General features: G+C 47.0%; 1 protein-coding gene across 6 annotated transcripts in view; it reads right to left on the reverse strand.

The window, feature by feature from the left end:
* Positions 1 to 20986, reverse strand: part of RPTOR (regulatory associated protein of MTOR complex 1) — a 119413-nt gene that overhangs the window by 32416 nt on the left and 66011 nt on the right. For 3 of the 6 annotated variants that reach the window (XM_015295611.4, XM_004946273.5, XM_040649829.2), the window contains 11 exons: positions 19986 to 20069; positions 18476 to 18586; positions 15052 to 15126; positions 14389 to 14454; positions 13564 to 13755; positions 12149 to 12289; positions 9954 to 10071; positions 8434 to 8574; positions 7823 to 7981; positions 981 to 1099; positions 562 to 630 (listed from right to left, as the gene is read on the reverse strand). In XM_015295611.4, the coding sequence (XP_015151097.1) occupies positions 562 to 630; positions 981 to 1099; positions 7823 to 7981; positions 8434 to 8574; positions 9954 to 10071; positions 12149 to 12289; positions 13564 to 13755; positions 14389 to 14454; positions 15052 to 15126; positions 18476 to 18586; positions 19986 to 20069 (1275 nt within the window). The remainder of the gene's footprint in view (positions 1 to 561; positions 631 to 980; positions 1100 to 7822; positions 7982 to 8433; positions 8575 to 9953; positions 10072 to 12148; positions 12290 to 13563; positions 13756 to 14388; positions 14455 to 15051; positions 15127 to 18475; positions 18587 to 19985; positions 20070 to 20986) is intronic. The other 3 variants (XM_426232.8, XM_015295612.4, XM_015295613.4) reach the window with 2 other exon arrangements.

The raw sequence follows: 20986 nt of genomic DNA on the forward strand, positions 1-20986 counted from the left end.
AAACACAGACGTTTCCAACTCACTCACATGTATGCTTAAAACAAAGGGAGGAATTTAAATAAGTAACTATTTTCTCAAGAGAAAATCAGATTGAAAAGCAAGAAATCTCTAAGGCGTTAAAATGGCAGTGCACAATGCTGGCATCTCTTACTGCAGAACTTCAGCTTAGAAGCCTCAACTGAAGATTTAGGGTTATTCATTAGAGATCATCAGTAAGAGACGCCATCTGGCATTGGAATGGCTCATGGTCTGGATGCTACAGCAACTACAGAGGTGGAATCCAAGCGCGGGGAAGGGCTGCAGTCAGAGCTCTGACACCGCCGCTGGGCGGGGGGAAGGCAGTTGGTGAGAAGATGTTCTGGGGTGGCCTGGTGCTTCGCCTCGGGAGGAGGTGAGGGTGCTGCTCCAGCTCCCCAAGCTGGCAATTCCCAACAGCAGTGATGGCAGCCTCCAGGGACATCTTGTCATCCTTGGAGGATGAGATGTGATGAGGATGGTGGTTAGGCGGGTAGGCCTGGCTGGGAGGTGAGTAGTGGCAGGGGTGTCTGCATGCTGACTCACATGTACTAGTTCACCTGGATTGGAGAGCCGTTGTGGCTTCAGTCTGCAGGCCAGTCCCACTTGCATAATCTAAATTGGTTTGCAAACGGATAATTTAATGAAGGATATCGAAGGCTTCTCCCAGGGACTGATCAGATAAGTACACTTGTAAACAAGACCTGCTGTCTAAGGTCTGTACCTAATTTACAATCCCAGGCCCTCCCCCATTTATTTATTCTACCTGAGCAAGACTTCACATGAGCGTTTATCATCTTGAAACACTACGAGCTCCTTGAGAAACAGATCCAGACTGAACTAGGATCACTTACCGGAGCCCTCCAATGGACCCGTGCAGCTCAGCCTACCTACCCTGTGCTTAAGCATGAAGAAAATTAACATACAAAAGCCTGACGGACACACACGCACACAGAAGGGCATACCTTGTAGGCAATGCTATTGAGAACTTTCATTGCCAAGTCGGAGACGTCGGGATAGGGGTCAGCAGCTAGGTGAAGGAGTACTCTCCAAATTTGGGTATAAACACTGTTGAAACTCACACCTAAAAAAACCAAAAAACACAAAAAACAAATCCCTGAGCACATGACAACCCATCAACTCAACCCATCAACTCAAACTCTTTCATCTTAGGTGAGAAAATTCATTAGAACTCTGCACATCACAATGACATCTAAGAAAACATCAAGAGAAGAGCTCACAAACACCCTACGTGGGCATCCAACCTCTTCTCTGCCCCTCTTTGTGAACTCTGCAAGAGTTGATAAAACGAGAGTGGCAGAAAGCAAAGCAAAGACTACTTGAATAAGCCTCAATCAAACTGCTAAGTCTGCTGTGCCCCTGCAGCAAGTAAACTGAAAGAGCCAAACGGAACACCAGACAGAGCCTTTGGAGCTCCTGAGCTAAAATACTAAATGCAGTAAGAACGTAGTTAGGGGCTTCTATTTTGATGGTTACTTTTATAGCTGCTGTAAGGATTAATACTCCGCTTGACTGTTCAGGGCTTTAAGTATTCTACAAGTTTACTAAGTGCTAAATTTGAAGTGAAGCTTTGAGAACTGGACCTTTGTGGAGCACTGAGCCTAACTCAGCCTCTCCTGCTGACATTTGTGTCAATTCCTCAATTGCCAATTTGTTGTTTAATGGGAATATCCGCACTTTGCTATTTCAGAAGGGACTGATGGATTTGGGTACAAATCAAATTAATAAGCTTTTGTAACAACTGACATAACCCGGTGAACGTTTCATTTTGCTGCTTTTAGGCAAACCTTCAATATGTTATTCCTTCTCCTAACCCCCACCAAGTGTAATAGGTACAACACTGTCTTTTGGGAATTGAGCCATTTGGACAATATTAAAGCGGTTGCACTAACAAAAAAAACACAAGAAAAGGAACAAAAATAGGGACTTCAGATGAGTCACAATCAGTGCTAAATGACAGATCAAGCTGTTACTGCATTTCCTTCCGTGTATCTGTAGGCATCTAAATATAAAGTGTTAAGTTGTGAAGACAGGGTTCCTTGGTCAGCAAGCACCTTGCACAGCTGAACCTGATGCTCAGGCCAACAGAAAACAGACCTGGGCAGTTTGGTTTGGAACTCGAGCTGAAGAATGCAAGCAGTGTGCAGTTATAAACTTCAGCAGTACGCGCAGTGCACTGCCATATGGCTGTCTGCACACACAATCGAATCCTCCTCTGCCAGAAAAACTCCCCAGCATGTGACAAACGTTCTGCAAAAAGCAAAGGCGATAATCTCACTCCATCCCTGCACTTGACCTGCAAAACAAAGGGTCTCTTACCCGGCTGACATGTGAAGGGTTTCTCTACTTAAGAGTTTCACGTAGCAACCTCACTGATGAGTATTTATGACAGCACCGCTCAGGCAGCGCTGCCCATTTGCCGTGGGTGACCCACACAGCAGGTCCTACAGCTGAGCCTAACCTTTCCAATGCAAGCAGGGCACAGGGTGATGATCCCAGAAAGCAAAAATCACTGTCAAAACAAAGCACAGTCAAAGGGCACTGATCTGTCATATAGGGTTTATGCTGGCTGAGGACACGGAACCAAGGAACACACAAGGACAGCGCGTGTGGGTTCAGCAGAACTGATGTGGAACAGAGCAGATCCAACCTCAGGTTTTGGCTGTGGTCACAGCTGGCAAAAGTCATTGCCTTTTTCATAATTTATCTGTGTCTGAGAATGCCAACACACAATAAACTCCCTGTGCAGAAGAGGAATGGGCCTCCCAGGCAGAAGAAGCAGCGACGTAACGCTGTCTGTCCTTTTGGGCTTCTGACCATTTGGGTCTCACTTCTGCAGCCGGCACGTTCACTCTGGAAGCTGCTGTTAGCAGGAAAAGCAAAGCTGGAGATGCACAGAGCTGTGGGCTGTGGGAGGGCAGCAGCCCCAGCCCCGGAGCCAGGCAGTGCCACGCCAGCTGAGCTCAGCATCCTGCCCCGGTGCGGGCTGTGCCAGAAGCTATGCAAGGAACAGTGGGGATCTGAACGGTGTGGATCCTTTTAGAGCCCTTGAAAGGCAGTAAAAGGAAAGGGGGAGAAAGGAAGAGTGAGGAGATGCTCGTCAGTTCCTCTGATAACCACCTCACTCATGACGCAGTCATGAAGGAGGAAAAAACCAATAACATTTTTTATACATCTGAGCGTCACGGACAACAAATTTAAAGCAGATCTGCGCCAGTGCAATTCCTCATTCGCTCCACAGCCTTTGAAAAGAACAGAGGGAATTTCTACAAAGGCTCAGCACTGGGGCTGGAGGACTGCTGCTTTCTGCCCCCCCCCCCCTTAATGCTGTTCTGTGCACTGATTCAGCCCGGTGACACATCCGACACAGCTCCTGCAGGAACCCAAATGTGGACTCACTGGGATAATGGGAGGCAGCAGAGGCGGCAGCAGGAGCAGCAGCTTGATTTCATGTACTGCACTGAAACGAGGAAAATATCCACGAGATGCAAACAAAGGGCCGAGCAAGGGGGACGGGGGTGTTAATTTAAGCAGACAGCTCTGTAATTAGTCAGACTGATTCAAAGCCAGTTAAATGGACCTTGCAGTATAGATTTACAAACTGATTTCACTCAGCTAGGAATGTCAAAAATAAATTGCCTTTCTTCACTGACGCCTTTGATTTCGTTTGCATGCACGTAGCTCCCAGCTCACTGTGACAGCTGGCATCACATCGCTGCCCCAAGGAAGGGACCTGGCTGAGGTCACCGAGCACACGAAGTGCAGCACCACGTCGTACGAATGCTTCTATGTACCCCTTCTGTTTTGCCAAACTGTGATGGTGTCTCTTTCTTAGCCCCTTTAAAAATCACTGCAGTGACTGTAAGCCCTGATCTCTGGAAGATGCAGTGCCCACCCAGCACAGCAGCAAAAGCTGACCAATAGTGGAACCCGCACTGCCGTGTGCCTCAGACTGGAGGCAGCTCTGCTTCTGTATGTTCCATCTTTTCCCTTCCATCCAGGGAAGGGCACATTTGGGGTTGGTGTGTGGTGAAAGCATATAGCTGGAATACTTCACACCGAGCAGCACCTGAGGGCCCAGCTAACTGGTTCCCATCAGTGCTGATCCCAATGCTTTGTAAGGCACCATCCCATATGCTTCTCCTCTTCCCGGAGCGACACTGCAGGTCCTGTGGGAGCTCCTCTGAAGGAGAAAACATCAGAAATTCGGATGGCTTTCTGTACTCCACCTCGACAACCATGAGCAGCAGCTCGCTCCCCGGAGGAACAGCAAATTGATTTTTTGTGCACAGTGCTGACAGCCTGCAAGCCGCCACGGCCAGCCCACACCACTGCTCCCTGCCTGTGCCCAGAGAGGGGGTGTGAGGCCAAGGCAAACGCTGGCACATCATGGAACCACAGCCACAAAGCCAACCATGCTGCTCTGCTGCCCACCCCCACGCGCTGGGATTTCCTTCCCTCCCATCCTGGTTCTCCACTGCCTCAGCAATGCCATGCAGGGCAGCTGCTGCCTCACGTGGCTGTGCAGCAGTGCCCAGGCCTTGCCCTGGTTCCACTGTGCTGCTTCCATAGTGCAGGGCAAACAGCACGAGCTGAAGGGCAACCTCTGCAACAAGCATCCATTTCCAAAGCCCACTGAGAACCCTGTATTTTGCCTTTTTGTGAGCTCTTATAAAAAGCACTGGTTAACTGATTATTTCTCACGATAGTGAATTTCAATGTAGTGCCTAGTGAGAGAGGAGGCTCTACCTGTCCCAGCAGTCTCCTCTCCTGCAGCTCACTGCCCACCTACACCTCTCGCCTTCATCATCCTCACTGCAGTCACCTCCTGCTGTGGGTGTTACTTCAAGGCAGCTCTTCAGAGTGGCTCCTGTGACACAGCAAACAGCTTCCTGCCCCCAGCTCTCCTGCTGAAGCAGAGAAATGCTCCCCTGCATTCACTGCTCCAAGGTTTCCTCCTCTTCCTTTGATCATCCCTTAATATAATCTTTCCAGTGATGCTCTCCGTAGGACAAAGATTTTTAATCATGCAATTTAGATATGAATAATCACCTTCAAGGTATGCAAAGCCCTCATCTCAATTCCTTTTCTTTTCCCGTCTTAAAACTAAACAAAACTAAAAAAAAAATGCAGCATGCAAAGATTTATGACTTGTCTTATGGAAAAAGCAGCGAGGCTCAGCTTCCCATCCCAACTGGTGTTGGTGTGTTGTGTGTTAACTAACCAAACCTGGCTGCTGCCAGCTCAGCCACACGTGGGCCAGAAATCAATCTTCTGGTAACCCAAGGTTGCCCAGGCAAGGACTGGTCTGCCAGAAAACAGCACACCCAGAGACCAAAGGTACCTGGCTGTCTTTTCTGGTCACGTTTTGCTGGTAGTTTGCTAGGAAGCTGTTTGTAAAATGGCAGGAGAGGGTGCACAGAAGTTTTCGTGGGGTTTGTGGGAAGAAATACACTGTATGATGCCACAGTGTCAGTGAAGTGGATCCAGGAAAACCCTTCTAGAATCACATTCCTAAAACCACAGGAGGGGAAGAAAGCCCCGAGCATCAGTCAATCAGTGTAGGGAATGCAGAGTACTGAATGCAGAATAAAACTGTGGTTGATATTTTCTCCTTTTACTACTACAGATTGGATTTCTGCTTTGGTTTGATTCTACCTTTGTGGCCAAAGCATCCCTTCTACTGCTCTCTCTGTCCCAAACACTTGGGGCACAGTCATTACTGCAGAGCCAATTCACTGTTAATTCCACCAGGAGATACAGAGCAGAGCAAAACATCCCTTCATTCAGGGCAGGTCCATCATCCCAGTGACTCCTCTGAGCTGCAGCAGGATTCTACTCCCTGCTAGAACTTAAAGACCTTCACCCCAAGGCAGATGGGCACTTCTGGAATGCTACAGGCTAGCTGCAGCTGCTACCTGCAAGTGACAAATACCCACAGCAGTGTTAATCTGAGCCTGGGCTGGCTGCACAGCAGCACCGAGGGCAGCTGGAGCTGATGGGGTTTTGAAAACTCCTTCCTTGGGGACCAGAAGAGAACAGGCTGAGAGATGGTGCTTCCTCAGTAGAAATGAAAAAAGCCCAGCTTTCGGGAAGCAAACGCTGAAGGTAATGGGATTCTCTGTGAGTTATGAATTTTAAACACTTCTATAAGCTCTCTCGTTTCCAGCTGGCTATGAGCTCTTCTGATTAAACAGGAATGAGACAGGCTTCAGAGAACTGCTCTTGTTGTTTCCTTAGGTTTCCCTGGTGCACCTCCAGCTGATCTCTAGAGCTTCCAGCACATTTGGAAAAAAAAAATCTTGTGAGACTTGCAGAAGGCAGCAAGCAGACACCACTCAGCACCAGAGGAACTGAGGAAAACTGGCTCCTTTAGCTTAAGAGAAAGAAATTTCCTAACATTTCTGCCGTGCTTTAGAAGATTCAGTTTCACTACCTACGACCAAAAGCAAATGAATCAATCAGGTTTCTAATGAACACACGACTCTGAAATGCCACAGGGCCTTCAGGTCTCACAAATCACAACCCCAGAATCTTGCACTTCAGGGGAGTCAAACCACCACCACTTTTTCCAGCAAATGCAGGGTAGAGCAAAGTGTATCTTCAGCCAAGCCGAGCTGAGCATCAAGGGGCACTCCAGGCTTACACCACTCTTTTTGCACTGATTTTTTGAAGGCTGGAAAATTGTGGCACACGGATAGATTATACACAGATATATAGATTTCCTCCAACGTGTCTCAGCTATGGGCTACCTCACCTCCTGTGCTCCCTGGATGGAGACTGTTCCAGAAGTTAAGCCCTTCTGCACACTGGCTGTGTTATCATCCCACAATGGTTCAGATTGGAAAGCCACAGCCCACAGCTCGTTTAAAGCGATGCTATTGTGGCACTCAAACATGACTGGGAGCGTTATTAGAAAAAACAACTGAGTGGAAGTAGTCCAACACAAAAACACCAGTTGTATACCACAAAAGAAATGCAAACTAGCCATTACATGCAAATCAGCCATGCACTGCATAAATGCAACTAAAAACTCCCTTCTTTATGTGCCATAGCACTTCACTCTGCAGAAATCTGTATGTTACCCACAAAGTCAGATGCCTGGGAAAAAAAAGGCTGCTGAGCAGCGTTAAGAAGAGTTTGGTGCAGTTCCTGCTGTTGGAGCTGCTTGTTCAAGAGGAAATAATGGAGAGGGGACTGGAGGCAGTGAGATCAGTCATAGACTTTTTGCACAAAAACAAGTTATGTGAAATTATCAGCCTCCGTTCCTGAGACACCCTAGGATTTCTTCTTTTTTATCTCCTATTTTAACAACGTGCATATAAACGCGCAGGGAGAATTAGCTAGGTAAGGCTTTCTTGTATGAGTAACACAACAAAATGGCTGTGCTGTACAGAAATACGACCTACACGAAAAATAATCGGGGGAAGCTGTTGCTGCCAGACAGCCCAGCTGCTGCATCCATGGGATGGGGAGTCCTTGTTTTGATTATCTAGGCAACTAAACCGTGGTGGACATAAAATCCCTTCATGTGTGACATTTTTGTGCTCATATTCCTAGGAGGATTGCTGTCTGCCACAGCGAGGCATACAGCTGAAGCCAACAGTTTCAGAGCAGGAGGGGCTCTGCCCTGCACATAGCCTAACCAGACACAAGAACGGCATTTCTGCTGCTGAGATCTCTTGCTAGAGATCTAGCAGGAGCGAAGATCCAAACCTTCCACAAAGCCTACTGCAAACATGCAAAGAAAGGTGACACCAAAGGAAGGGGGAGAGTCTTTACTCACCTATGAGTGAATTGAGAGAAGAGTAAGAGCTGACTCGTCTCATCTTGTCAATCGTCTCAAACGACAGGATGTACTCTTCGTTCTCAGGGCTGCCCAAGGTGCTGCTGGCACTGCTGCTGGTGCTGAGATTCCCAGGAGAAAACGCAACAGAGCTTCCAGCTGCCAAAAGAAAGGAGGGCAGATGCTGAAAGAGGAACTCGAGGAGAGCAATTTTCACCCAGGTTTAACAGTGCTTTTCCAAATCCTACAGCGCTCAGTGAAGGTGTGGGCAAATCCACAAAGTCCCCCTTTAAAACCTGAACATTTAAATACAGAGTAAGCATCAAAGAGTCATAAACAACTCTGACAGTGAAAAATCTATGTATGGCAGGAAAGTGAGAGACACCATCTTGATCCCCAAACACTTAAAAAACAAAGTCAATATTAATGACCAGTAAATGGAAATTAATTAGGAGAGGACTGCTCGTCTAGCCCCTTGGAGCTGGCAGCTGGATGGTTGAGGTACAGAAGTTATTTTCACATTGCACATTGGTTCGCACAGGGCGGCTTGCAAGAGGGGGGTAAAAAAAAGAGGTGGTATAGAAAAATGAGAGAGTTTTTTAATCTCTTACATTCTTCGTTCAGACTGAGGTTCTGCAAGGACTTGTTCAGGTTCCTGGCTGTGGTAACTGCTCGGATGTTTCCATAAGAGCTGACAGAGCGCAGCCGAGGTGTGCACGGACCATCACGCACCGGTGTCAAACTCCCACCCTCTGCGGATGCAAAATTTAGCAATGAGATGTGACCAAAGAAACCACAGCCTGCTGGCGGATCCCCAGCAAAGGCAGAGCTAAAACATTACCAATACAAACAGAATTCACCCGTTGCCCATTAAGATAAACAGAACGAGGTATGACACGGGATCCTTCCCGAACACAACCAGCACGGAGCACGCTTCGCTGTTGTTCAGGCTGTGATTTTATTCCATCCAATACATTCAGGTGAGCTGAGCCTTGCCAGTGCCTGCAGACTACCCAGAGACACAATGACTCTTCCCTCCAGGTTGATGCTGGGCCACTGCCCAGACACTGTGCTAGGACACAGTGCTACAGCAGACGCCATTTAGTAGATGGCATTTGCAGGCTTCCGTCTGCTCCTGATCATTAAAGCTCCGGATTCTTTTTGTTGTTGTTGTTACAAAGGTTTATGAAAAATCAGTTTCCTGACCAAATTTCAGGCCCAGTTACAACTTGTATTTCACCCATGACAGCTTGGACAGCTGTAATTTCCCAGTTTTTTTCCATTTTCATTGCTGAATACACACACAATGTCACAACTTCTCAGAATAGCTGTTTTATTCCAAAGCAGAGGTGGCTGCATTATGGTGCTGGGGCAAGGCTTTCAGAGCATCCTACTTATAGAGTACCTTAGGATCACTTTGAATAAGGAAAAGTACTTGCATAAATGGTAAATAATGCTTATTTCCTGCAGCAAAGACAAATGTGGAACTTATTTTCTAATATGATTAATTTATTCAGACAATGCGGAGATTAAACGACTTGTTGCAGAGACAACACATGCTACTGCCTCCAGGCTTCTGTTGCAACAGTCCCATTATCTTTGATTATTTCAAATGTACTTAATATCTAAGGAAAATAAGAGGTCAGCAACAACCTCACTTGGGCTTTTCATTCCCCGTGTAAAGCAACACACACAAAAAAAGGATAGGACTATAAGCACAAAGCTCTTCACTGATGCTTTACAGTAGAAAGGGGTACATCGAGTTCTTTGTCCTGTTGTGAGGTTTCCTATCGGCCTCTTTAGGTCAACACGAAACTGAAGGCTCAGATATAATTCCAGATAAGAAGTCTGGTAAGCCTATGTGCCATTTGACAAACATACTTCAGCTTTGAGCTGAAGGGAATCCCTTTGCATTTAGCTGGGTGTTCAGTCTCCACAAGCAGGATGGAGACTCAGCTGAGGATGTATTTCTACAGGACAGATGTATTACAGTGCTACCTGCCACGTCCCTCAGCTTTGTAGCAATGCTATTGTTCAACAAATCACCACCAGCAAGAGTTTCACTGTCTTAAGCAAAGCCCTCAAATAACATCCTCCAGTGCTGTCTGCCATAAGGACACAGAGCACAAACCTGGGGCAGCTGGAGAAGGGAGAGGGTAATTCTTCTCTTCTTCCATGAACTGCAAGGCGACAGTGCAGAAATTGCTCTCATACTGAACCACCAGGTGACTCAAAGCCACCACCAGCTCCTATGGAAAGAGCAGAATAGAAAAGGCATCTCATTGTTGTATAGGTCAGAAACAGCAAACAAAAGAAAAAGGCAGAACCATATGCCCATTATTACTGATACGACTGGGCGACCATCCAGACTAGTAACAAGAAGAAATAAAAATGCAGGAACACTCATTAGCAATAGGCAAATTGTCTCATGAGCTGCTTTGGCTTCCTGCGGATCTGCTTCACACATACCCACATCCTCTGCCACCACATCAAGAAACAAAATCAGAACTTCTCCAGGAGGCCAAACAGCAGCGAGATGGAGCACATTTCCTTCTCCCAAGGCCCAGAGAAGTTCATGAAGAGAAGCACAGGAACACAAAGGTCCTTTGCCTGGACGGTGCCTCAACAGGGGAGGTATGCAGTGTGCTGCAGCCCCCAGACCGCCCACCATGGCTGAGCCAAGGGGCACTTCTCCAGACAGACACTGCTGCAGTGGGCAGAAGGCTGTGGGTCTGCTGCCCTACGTACACCTTCCCTAATGCAGTGGCAGGAAAAAAAACTGCACTTGAACTTCCAAATGCATGAGATGAACCGACACGGCAATTTAGCAAGATACCTCTATTCTGAGTTAACGTGACTGGGAATGGCCTTCTCTTCTGCAAGGACTTTCTATTTTTATTTCTTATTCTTAAATTATGGAGACTCAGGTCCCTGCGAAACCAACCCTTTGACAAAATTAACACCCATCTGTCACCAAGAGGAGACGAGGACGCTTTTTATGGTTGGCTGGGAGAAGCATTGATTTCCCCTTTGCTTCACAGGGATGATCTGAAAAAAGGCAATGCGCTCTGTCTCGAAATTAATTCCCCACAACAAGTCTTTTATACCTGAACAGTCTGCCACTGCTCTTTGATTCTGCCTGATATTGTCAAACTGATGCTGTGTCCCAGAAAGTACCAAATTAAAGCCCAGCTCCCGTGCATGCGAGCAGCAGTGAGCCGGGATGGGTGCACTCAGCCTGCAGTGGCACAGCATGACCCCATCCCCGTGCCACACAAACAGGGAGCCAAGCTTTCGCCCCACAGCCTGTCCTACATTTGCTCTGAGCAGAAGGAAACAGAATTTGACATGTGGACCTCGGGGACGTGGCTCAGCTCTCCCCCGAGGAGCCCTGCTCTGACCTCCACGTCAGCAGCCAACGTGAGGACCACACTGCACACTCACAAAGGACAGTCCAGCCAATTCACAGCCAATTCATTCCCAGAGGTGCAGCTTAAGAACCCTGAATTACAGGGGCGGAGGGAGGAGATGGTGAAGTTCAGACCCACAGGTAGGTAGCATTTGCTGGGCTTGTGGAAATTGCAAAAAGGAGAGGCAGAGAACTGGCATTTCTCGCTGTTCTCTGTTCAGAGGACAAATCTCCAAAATAGAGATTTATGAATCCCAAAGAGCATACAGTGGGACACGCAGTTCTCTCTTGACTTAAACTGATAAATGCTGGAACAAGACAGCAAAAATTAATCCTCACAGTGCTGGTGACAACTTGTCAGGGTATTGATGTTCCGGTTAAGCAGACACAAGCGTTAGGACACCTAAGTGCATCCCATCAAGAACAATCGAAAACATCAAAAACTATTTAACGTGCTATTGTTGTACAATGCTGCATCAGAAAATACTCCAGAACCTGAAGAATTACTTTGAACCAATCTGTTATCCTTCCTTGTGGTTTCCAAAAGCAACAAGATCTCTTTGTGAGCTCTCATGTTCTTCCACAGCCCTCTTACCTCCCTCTCCTCTTCCTCCCCCAGGACCACTGCATACTCCACGTTTCCAGCAACAGATTACTATTTCACTGAGACCATGTAATGCGAAATTTTTCATTCAAAACAGGAATCAACAGAAGTGCATTAACAGACAAGCTGCTCAGCCACCTGAAAGAGACTTCCCTGTCACCACTCCCTTTCCTTACCTCCATCGTGGCGTTCTCTTTAAATTGAAAACAACAAAAACGAAAGGCAGTGAAAAGCCTATTAAATAACACGCTCTGGTTCAGCCTAGCACAGAGCTTGGCAGCACCAAACTCCTGCAGAGCTGCCCTGTCCGTACCTTCCGCACCATGGGGCTCCCGTCGTTGATGAGCTGGGCCAGCATCATGGCCACGTTGTGGTCGATGGTGGTGGAGTGGTCGGTCCGTTCAGCTGAGTTGCCCACAAATGTTCCCAGTGCAAAGACGGCAGCACAGCGAACCTGGGAGAGGGACACATTCCTCATTATTCTCCTCTTCACTCCGGCCCTGAAGTTTGCCATTGGGAGTTCTTATCCCCACAGATGGTGTCTCTGGAAACCTGGGCTACTGTGTCAAGTAAACAGTGAGGGCTGAACCGAAGCCCACAGAGACTAAGAACCAAACCAGGTTCATCAAAGCGCTGAGCTATAAGTATTCACAGATGAAGGAGTACATTTAATTTCCCAGAATACTCAGTGACCTTCCCATGGGTGATTTTTCCAGCTGACACCGCCTAGAATATTAATTAATAGGAATAAGGCATACAGGGAGTTACGGCTGGCATGCGAATCTCCTTAACAAGAGCACTGAACTCCAGTCTTCAGTTAAGGGCATGCAGAAAGGTAACAGAAGTTGGGAAAAAGAAAGAGACAGCAGCTGAAGTCAGGGTAAATTCTGCCAGAGCACACAAAGAACAGAGGGATCAGATGGCTTGGTAATCTTACAGCCTGCCCTGGCAGAGTGAAAACAGTGGGGATACAGTATAATCAGCAAGTGCAGGACGTGCTTCATAGAGCAGAGACGATCACCCTGGCTTCTCAAACAGAGGTGCAGATGTGTCATAAAGACAGGTCAACCCGAGCACTGCACAAACATGGATTACAGAACGCGGGAAAGATTAAACAAGGGAAAGGAGGTAGAAGATACAGGAGAGAAAGACTGGACGTAAAAGGGAAGCTAATCTTTAATCACTGCAAGTCAGCAGTGGCGTTTCTCTCCAGGCTTACTGCTCCCACACAGCACGTAATCCCACCAGGGTCTGACAGGCTGTGTCAATCACAGCCACGCTCTGCACAAGAATCTCTGCTCTCTTGGAGATTTGGTCACGAGAGTAAAACACATTCAGTTAAAGATGTACTCTCACACATGCCAGGAAGAGAACAGTTTTCATGCTCAGATAAAAAGATGAGAGGGATTTTTGAAACGCAGAGTGAGTTTTGGGGCCACGTTTTTTAAAAAGCCTCTGATATGCAATGAAGTAAGAAAGGGGTGCCTGTTTGTGCCAGTTCCGAGATTCTGAGATTGGGCTGTATGAACAGCCCCTGCATTTCCTCACTTGCTTCTCTCACATGGCCTGTGTGATTTGAACCATCTCAAGGAAGAGCAACAAGACGTTTCTCTGAACCAGACCCAATCATAAAGCCCTTGAAGGCACTGTTTTTGTAAGTATTCCTGCAGCCTGCTTTCACAGTTCTGACAATTCGGCCGGTGTTTATTTAAACAGTTGGATTCTTACCTCTGGGATTGGATCAGAGAGGAGACTGTAGAGCTTTTCATGAGCGCTGTCTCTCACACCACACCACCTGGCTGAGTCAAAGTTCTGCCAAATACGCCCTAAACAAATGGCCACCCACTGACGCAGGAGAGGATGCGGATCGTTCAGCTGTTCCAGGCAAATAGCAATCAGGTTTCCTTGAAGGCAGGCTTCCTAAAACACAAATCAATGCCATTTATTTTGGTTGACAGCTTCCCACCTCATCATCAAAAAAAGACGACCAGAAACCAAGAGAAAATAATTATCCTTTGGTTATACACTGATTCTGTTGCAAAATACCACTTGGAAGCAGCACAAGGGCAAGGTCAACTACATGCTGCAGTAGCTAGTTTAATAGTTCAGCATTAGAAATACTTCCTGTAATGCATAAAGCCTGTTCTTCTCCTCGTTAGAAATACTCCTTTGCACCTGTCAGAGCCCTAAGGTTTATGGCTCCTTCCATATATCCTTCCCAAGAACTGTATCACAGTCATCAAATTCTCACTTGACAGAACAAGGTGCTATTTCTCTACCACTGCCTGGAGAGCAGCTGTTGTGTCCTTAACCTCCTCTTCCAGGTGACACATCTGGATCGTATGTCTGTTACACCTCCAGGCCAATTCTTCTTTTACTCCACCAAAAAAAAAAAAAAAACCAAACAACTGAAATGTAAAGCTATCTTCTATTTCAGTTCTCCAGTTCAGGGTTGTGCACTAATGCAAGCCAAGACACGTTCATCAAAGTAAAGGTACAATGCAGAGAAGAGAGAGGAGAGACAACAGAAGGAAAGAGGATGCTGGGACTCACCTGTCCTGTGTTGTAGTTGTTAACAATTACAGCCAGAATGAAAGCAGTCATAGTCCTGTGTTCAGCCTTAAAACAACATACAACTAATTGTTATCACAGAACAGGTCAGAGAACAACAACCTTCCATGCTTACTGAAACACAAGCTTGTTCTGAGTATGGCTTCTATCCCATTAAAAGAGCAAGAGGGGAGAGAAAGCCAGGATTTCCCTGTCATCCTGTCACACTCCTCAGACACTCCATAATCTTATATCATCAGACTGCCAATGCGATCCTCCCAACCAACCCCTGGGTATTGTTCTGGAGGAGGCATACAAATACTCATTACAGCAAACCACAAAAAAAACTTTTGCAGAGAGAATGACGAAAGTTACAGCGCAATGAGCCTGCCTCTGCACCCAGCCCCCAGAAGCCCACAGCTCCCATCTTTCTGAGTAATTCGTGCTTAAATATCTTTAGGCAAGTTTTGCAGCTCCCTGTTTGGCGGCTGCCTGCATCACGCAGCCCGGCAGCAGCACCAACTCCCCTGGCAGTGGCTGCAGTGGGTCCCAGAGCTGGAGGTGGGAGCAGCCCTCATTAGCAGCACCGTGTCAGAAAGCAGCGTACAAACCCCGACAAGCTGAGCAAGTGCTGGAAGAGCCTGAATAAAGATGACTTGTTCTTACTGGCATGTACGGATCTGCCAAAACGGAAAGGAAATACTTGTGGCCGTTGTCCTTCACAAGGTCAGCTTGACATGACTGAAACAAGACAGAGAGAAGGAGAAAAAGCAGTGAGCGCAGTAGCAAGAATATTCCTTCTTCCAATGGTGTGCACATATTCCATGCCTTAATCATTTTTCTCCCATCTAGTTTTCATGTGAGAAGTGAAGGGAGGAGTGAGCCCTCTGTCAGAGCCACGGCCAAATGTCTGCACAGAGCAGGGGGCAGAGGAGCAGACATTACACCCCCGGCAGTGACAGACAAACAACCGAAGATGTGCCCTCTCACTGGGGGGAAGAGCACACCTGACATCTCCGACCCACACTGCACCTGCACCGTTAAAAGCAAAACCTCAGAGGAATCTGGTTAGAAGATGTTGGTGCCAAGGCAATGAGCACTTATTTGGTTCAGGATGTGAGACCATCCATGGGAACGCTAAAGCATCGTTCTGTGCACCACGGCAACTCAGACTGCAGCACCGAGCAAACCTTGCACGTGTCTGCATACAGTGACCCACATCAGCGAGCGATTACCAGTAAATCTGCAGGGGGATGGAGAAGGAATTATTGGTTCCCTGTGTTCCATCCAATCCCCTGCCCAGGCGGGACTATATTTTGACAAGAAGATTTCAACTCATCGCACACACGTCTCTAATCTCTGCATTATTTGGTTGAGTGCTGAGGCACACTGAACTGGCACGCTACCAGCACACGGTGACACGATCTCCTGCTGCACACAGTCAGAGCCCACGGAGGAACACCGCTGTCCCCAGAGCTCTGCAGGCAGGGGATGCAGCTGTTGGGGCAGCACCAGCAGTGGAGCACACGGCCCCGATCCCACAGCACAGCATGCACCAAGAACTCCCCCCCACAGATCTTTCTGCAAACATACAAAGCCAGGCTTCGTGTATGACATACTAGGGTCAAACCAAGAAAATGCATATTATTAAAGTGAAAATTTAGGTGAGTGAAAACTGACTTGGCAGTCAATTTCCCTTGTGACAGCAGTTCTATTGTATGCTTCACACCAGAGACAGGATCATGTATTTTTTATCAAGCATAGAAGGTGAAGGAGGGAACTAATTGTTGAAAGGCAAGGGGATGGCAAGACAGAGATGCAAGAGAATATTTTATTGCTGAAGGGAGTAGAGATGCTGGTTTTGGCAGACCAAAGAGCAGAGGGAATGGATTGATGCCAGGCTGCAGCTACGAGAGGCTTCCCTGACTTTTGTGTAATGCTGCACAAAAAAAAAAAAAAGCTTTTTTTTCTCCCCACTTCATTCTGAGCATGAACACTCTTTACTCCTTGGGAAAAAGAAAACATCTCTCAGCTGCAGAGGAGGCAAACAGGCACCGACCCAGAGGACGCTGCCCATCGTCACACTGCCCTCATTGTGCTCCCATTGCTGCTCACCACATGGAGCTCCAGCTCCTATGGGAGCAATGCATTTAACCAAACCCTCACTGTTAGATCCTGGGAACAACATGGAGAGCCAGCACCATGAGCTGGCATCACCATCCTGATAGCAGAGGTCACAGCTGGGAAGCAGGGATGCTATTTACACCCCTTAATTCCTTTGAGCAGTGTGAGAAATGTTTGGCTTCTATTGTTTTCAGCCAATTATTTGGAGTGCTGAGACCTGTCTCTTTGCTGTCCCACATTAGCAGTACTTACTTCTTCTCAGCATAGTTTTGTCAATTGTTTTTGGGGTATTTTTTCCTCCTTAGCTTTCTGCCATTCCGACACGTTCGCTCCATCACCGCATGGCGCCCTCAGCAGCACCCATCCCACCTGCCTGCTGTCACCGCCTCCTCCCCGCTCACACCACTGCCTGGGAGCTGGCAATAAAAAACTAATGGGAAGGAACCCAAACACCTGAGCATTTTGGCTGGGTTTTTTTGGTGTGTTTTTGGTTTGTTGGTTTTTTTTTTTTGTTTTGTTTTGTTTTTAAAGCAGTCTACCAAAGGAGTGGGGCAGTAAAACATAGCAGGGAGCAACACCCATGGTGGCAGGAGAGGGAAGGGGAAGGAAGCACTCTCAGATTGACTTCAACACAGCCAGTGAAGGATGGCTCAGCACCCACGTGAATTAAACATGAGCCCTCTCAGAGGTACCTGGGGCTGAAGCTGAGCTGCAGAGGGGCATGCATCAAAATAAGCTTTTCAAGAGTAGCTTTAAGATGAATAGTTTTCATTTTCTTTGCTTTCCAAAATCCTCTTAGGATGTTAATGAAAATATATTTATAAAGCCAAACTCGACAATGCTGTATCAACAGTAGGGAAAAAATCCAACAAATTCAGCATTATTCTCTATAGTGAAATGGAAGAGACCTAACAAAAACAAATCCCAAAATAAGCAAGAGCCAACTTCTACAAGCAGCTCAGACAACTTTATGTCAGCTTACAACTGTGCCTGCAATTATCTGCGTGTACCTCTCTTAATAATTTTAAATTGCTCAACTAATTGTCCTCACAAACCACAGAGCCATACATACGACTACACAAATTAATCTATAATTGCCTCTCGGTTTAATTATTTATTTAAAACAAAACAAAGCCCAGAGCTCTGGGTAAGGCCAGCTTAAAACAACAGAAAAACAGGGCTCGGTTTTTAAGCTTTAGCCCAAAGGTGCCAAAATATTGCAGAGGAAGCCAGAATCAGACCTGTGATAGGAACGAATGTCTTCTCTAGGCAACAGAGACTCCCATGCCAACCATGCTCAGCGCAGTGCTGTGTGTAAGTGCTATCACAGGGACGTGGAAGAGGACTCTTACATTCGAGTCAACAAAAATCAGTTCTGCTTGGTTTCCAGAAAGAATCGGGGTCTGAAGCCCAGGCAGGGGCTGTTTTGACCCTGACCGAAATGGTTTTGAACAAAACAAGTTTGATAACAATTTAAAATGAAAAATGTGAGGGGGAACAGGTGGGAACACAGGGCGTGAGGGGAACGTGGGAGCAAAGGGGCATTTAAAGCCCATCAGCATGTGAAACAGTGCTCTCCCCAGTAAAGATGCAGTCAGGGAGATCTGATGGCTCTCCCCCAGAGCACCGCAGGGCCAAAGGAGGAACTGAGCTGGGAACATTAACCTGACCTTGAAGCATTTGCACCGAGCAAACGTGCCTTCATCTCACACATGCACGAAGAGGTGGGCAGAGCAGCTTGCCAGGACCTGAATGGGGATTTCAGATTCACAAAATTGCAGAAGCCAGCTTGCACACAAGTGAAATAAACAAGTGAGGAGACGTGCTGGTCCTCAGACAACACAGCATCCTTCTGAAGCGCCTCAAGAGATATTCTACATTCCAAAGCAACTGGATGAAGGAAATGGGGAAACAAAAAGCACGCTGCTGAAAACCAGAGAAAGCAGCCATGCTGGGAAGTACTCACACTGTCCACTGCGAGAATTTTGGCCCAGATGAAGACAAGAAGCGGTCTCAGCTCACGAGCTGAACTTTGAAGCAGCTTCAGCACATACGGGAAAATGCCAACAGACAGCGCCTGGGGAGCCAGAGAGAAGAGCAAATGCTCAGAGACACCTCAGCCTTGTGGCACTGCGCTGCACTGCACTGGGGCAGCACTGCCCGCTTTGCAGCAGAAAAGCTGTAAAGAGAAAGCTGGTAGAATGCAATTTCATACATTTCCAGTAAAGGAGGGATCCCCCTATTGCTCATTTTAATCGTGGATGTCACCAGATATTTTCAGACTCATTTGGCCCGGTGAGACTCAGAGTTAATCTAGCACTCGCTCCTTCTCGTTACAGCCTGTGCTATTTTATGCTTCACGATACGCTGTGCTCTTCTCAGATGGGGCCATTTGCTTTCACAAGTAAACATATTGCAAAAGCTCAATAATTACAGCCTTCCCACTGGAAATTAAGTAGGCCTCTCGCTTACACAGACTTTTTACCAAGCCTTTTGCTCACAGGAGCACACGCAACTCGTTAAACCTCCCAGAACCCCTCCGTGACTGCAGATCCCTTCCCAAAGGGCAATGGGAGGGATGCGTGAGGAGGAGGTGGGGATGTGCCAGTGCTGGGGGCTCAGGGGGCTCCCTGGGCTGCAGCAGGGCACCACACAGCAGTGGAGTCGCTGCAGTTCACGAGGAGCAGAACAGCTGCAGCAGAGGTCATTATGGACGCCCTGCACCACATGCTGACCCTCATGAAAGCTGCTAATCTAGAAAGCTTAAAATCATACTTTCCTCGTGCTGCTGTGGGCTAAGCTGTCTGTGGTGCAGGAAGGAGCCTTGTGCTTGAGGTGAAAATGGGAGGGACAGAAAGCCAACAAGAAGCCCCATCCTGGAGGTATCCCACTGCCAGCTGCAGGTTTGTCTTCATCACTGTTGTCAACAAACAGATCCATTTACAAGGGTGCTTTAAACTGCTCCTCTGCTACGTTCTTACTTATTACCTGCACCATGCCAGCCACTTTCCAAAATGCAGAAGGCAGCTGTTTCTTCTCAGAAGAGCTTATACAACCCAGAGACCAAATAGGTAAAGGAAGAGAAGAAAGGATGCAGCCAGTAAGCTGGGAGAGCAGAGGATGACGAACATATGGGCTTTTTGTTGTTATTTATTTTACATGACAAACCTCCTTATTTGTCCTCGATGCTGCCTTCTGTTTTGTAGCTTTCATTATATTACACTGAACTTTGTCTAAATAACTCCTCTTCATAATAGCACAAATGAAAAGCTATTCGGCCTTCTTGATTAATACAAACCACTTTTCTTTTAGAGATGCTTGTTCCATTCCATACGCATGACTACACAGAACACCAGCCATTTGTCAAATCGGTGGAGTATCTTCCACATCTTCCTTCCATAAATCATCATTTGTATTTATCACCTATACTGAGAGTCTAATTGACTTTTACAAGACAAAATGCAGCACAAACACACCAAGCTAACTGCCCAGGGCCCCAGGTCCAGAAATCTTCCCAGCAGATCCAGAGCTCGTAGCCGATGCACCTGGCTCAGCAGAACCTGCAGAGGAAAGGGACAGCAATTACTACCAGGGAACAAAGCTCCTTGTGACTGCAGAGCAAACGTAGGAGGACCTCACGTAACTTAGAAAAACACTGATGATCTGCATGGAAAAAAAAGCTGAAAGACAAATCCTGGCTGCTGAGAACCTTCAATCCACCAAACAGTGTCAGCAGTGGGACACTGCCCCCAGCACTGCTCTCTTCCATGCAGTTTTGCAGACACTTGCAAATCTTTCCCTTGGAATGCAGTTAACCTCAGTCTCCAAGTGGTGCTCCAGTTCTCTCCCTGTTAATATTTCTCTCAAGCGCAATGGTTCCTATGCAGCTCAGCTCTGCTAGGTGGAAGCAGCCACTATGGATCTCAAACAGTCTCATCTTACTGCCTTCCCTCAGAAAAGGAGGAACGGGATTTTATCTGCAGGAAGGATTTGAAGGTGAGCAAAAGGAGCAGCCTGCCAGTACTCAAAACAGCTCAGAAGCAGAAAAAGAGGCTTCGCTTCCTTGGCAAATCAATATAAGAGACTTAAAAGGGAAGCAAAAGGTCACATTAGTCATTAATAAAAATCTCATTAAAATGGAGTCTGACAACGATAATGAGGTGATAGTTTACTGGCTTATACCAACCCTGGTGTGAAATATTAACAGACAGACTTTCAGTTCTTAATCTCCTTAACAGATGTAAGATATTGGAATGCAACATTTAATCCTCAGTTTAAATTGAGCACCATCCCTCAGCACGGATCTCAGGGAAGGCGACTCGTTGATTTTGCTCCCCAGTTCCATCCCCATTTCAATGTTTCTTTCCACAATGCATATTCAAACGAAATTATTTTTCATGTTTAATACTGAAGAATAACTATATTGCTTGGCTTACACCCCATACCGCGGACAACTGGCACTAGATACTAAAGTTGT

Source organism: Gallus gallus, chromosome 18 (genome assembly GCF_016699485.2).
Source record: "Gallus gallus isolate bGalGal1 chromosome 18, bGalGal1.mat.broiler.GRCg7b, whole genome shotgun sequence".
In the NCBI taxonomy this organism is placed as follows: domain Eukaryota; kingdom Metazoa; phylum Chordata; class Aves; order Galliformes; family Phasianidae; genus Gallus; species Gallus gallus.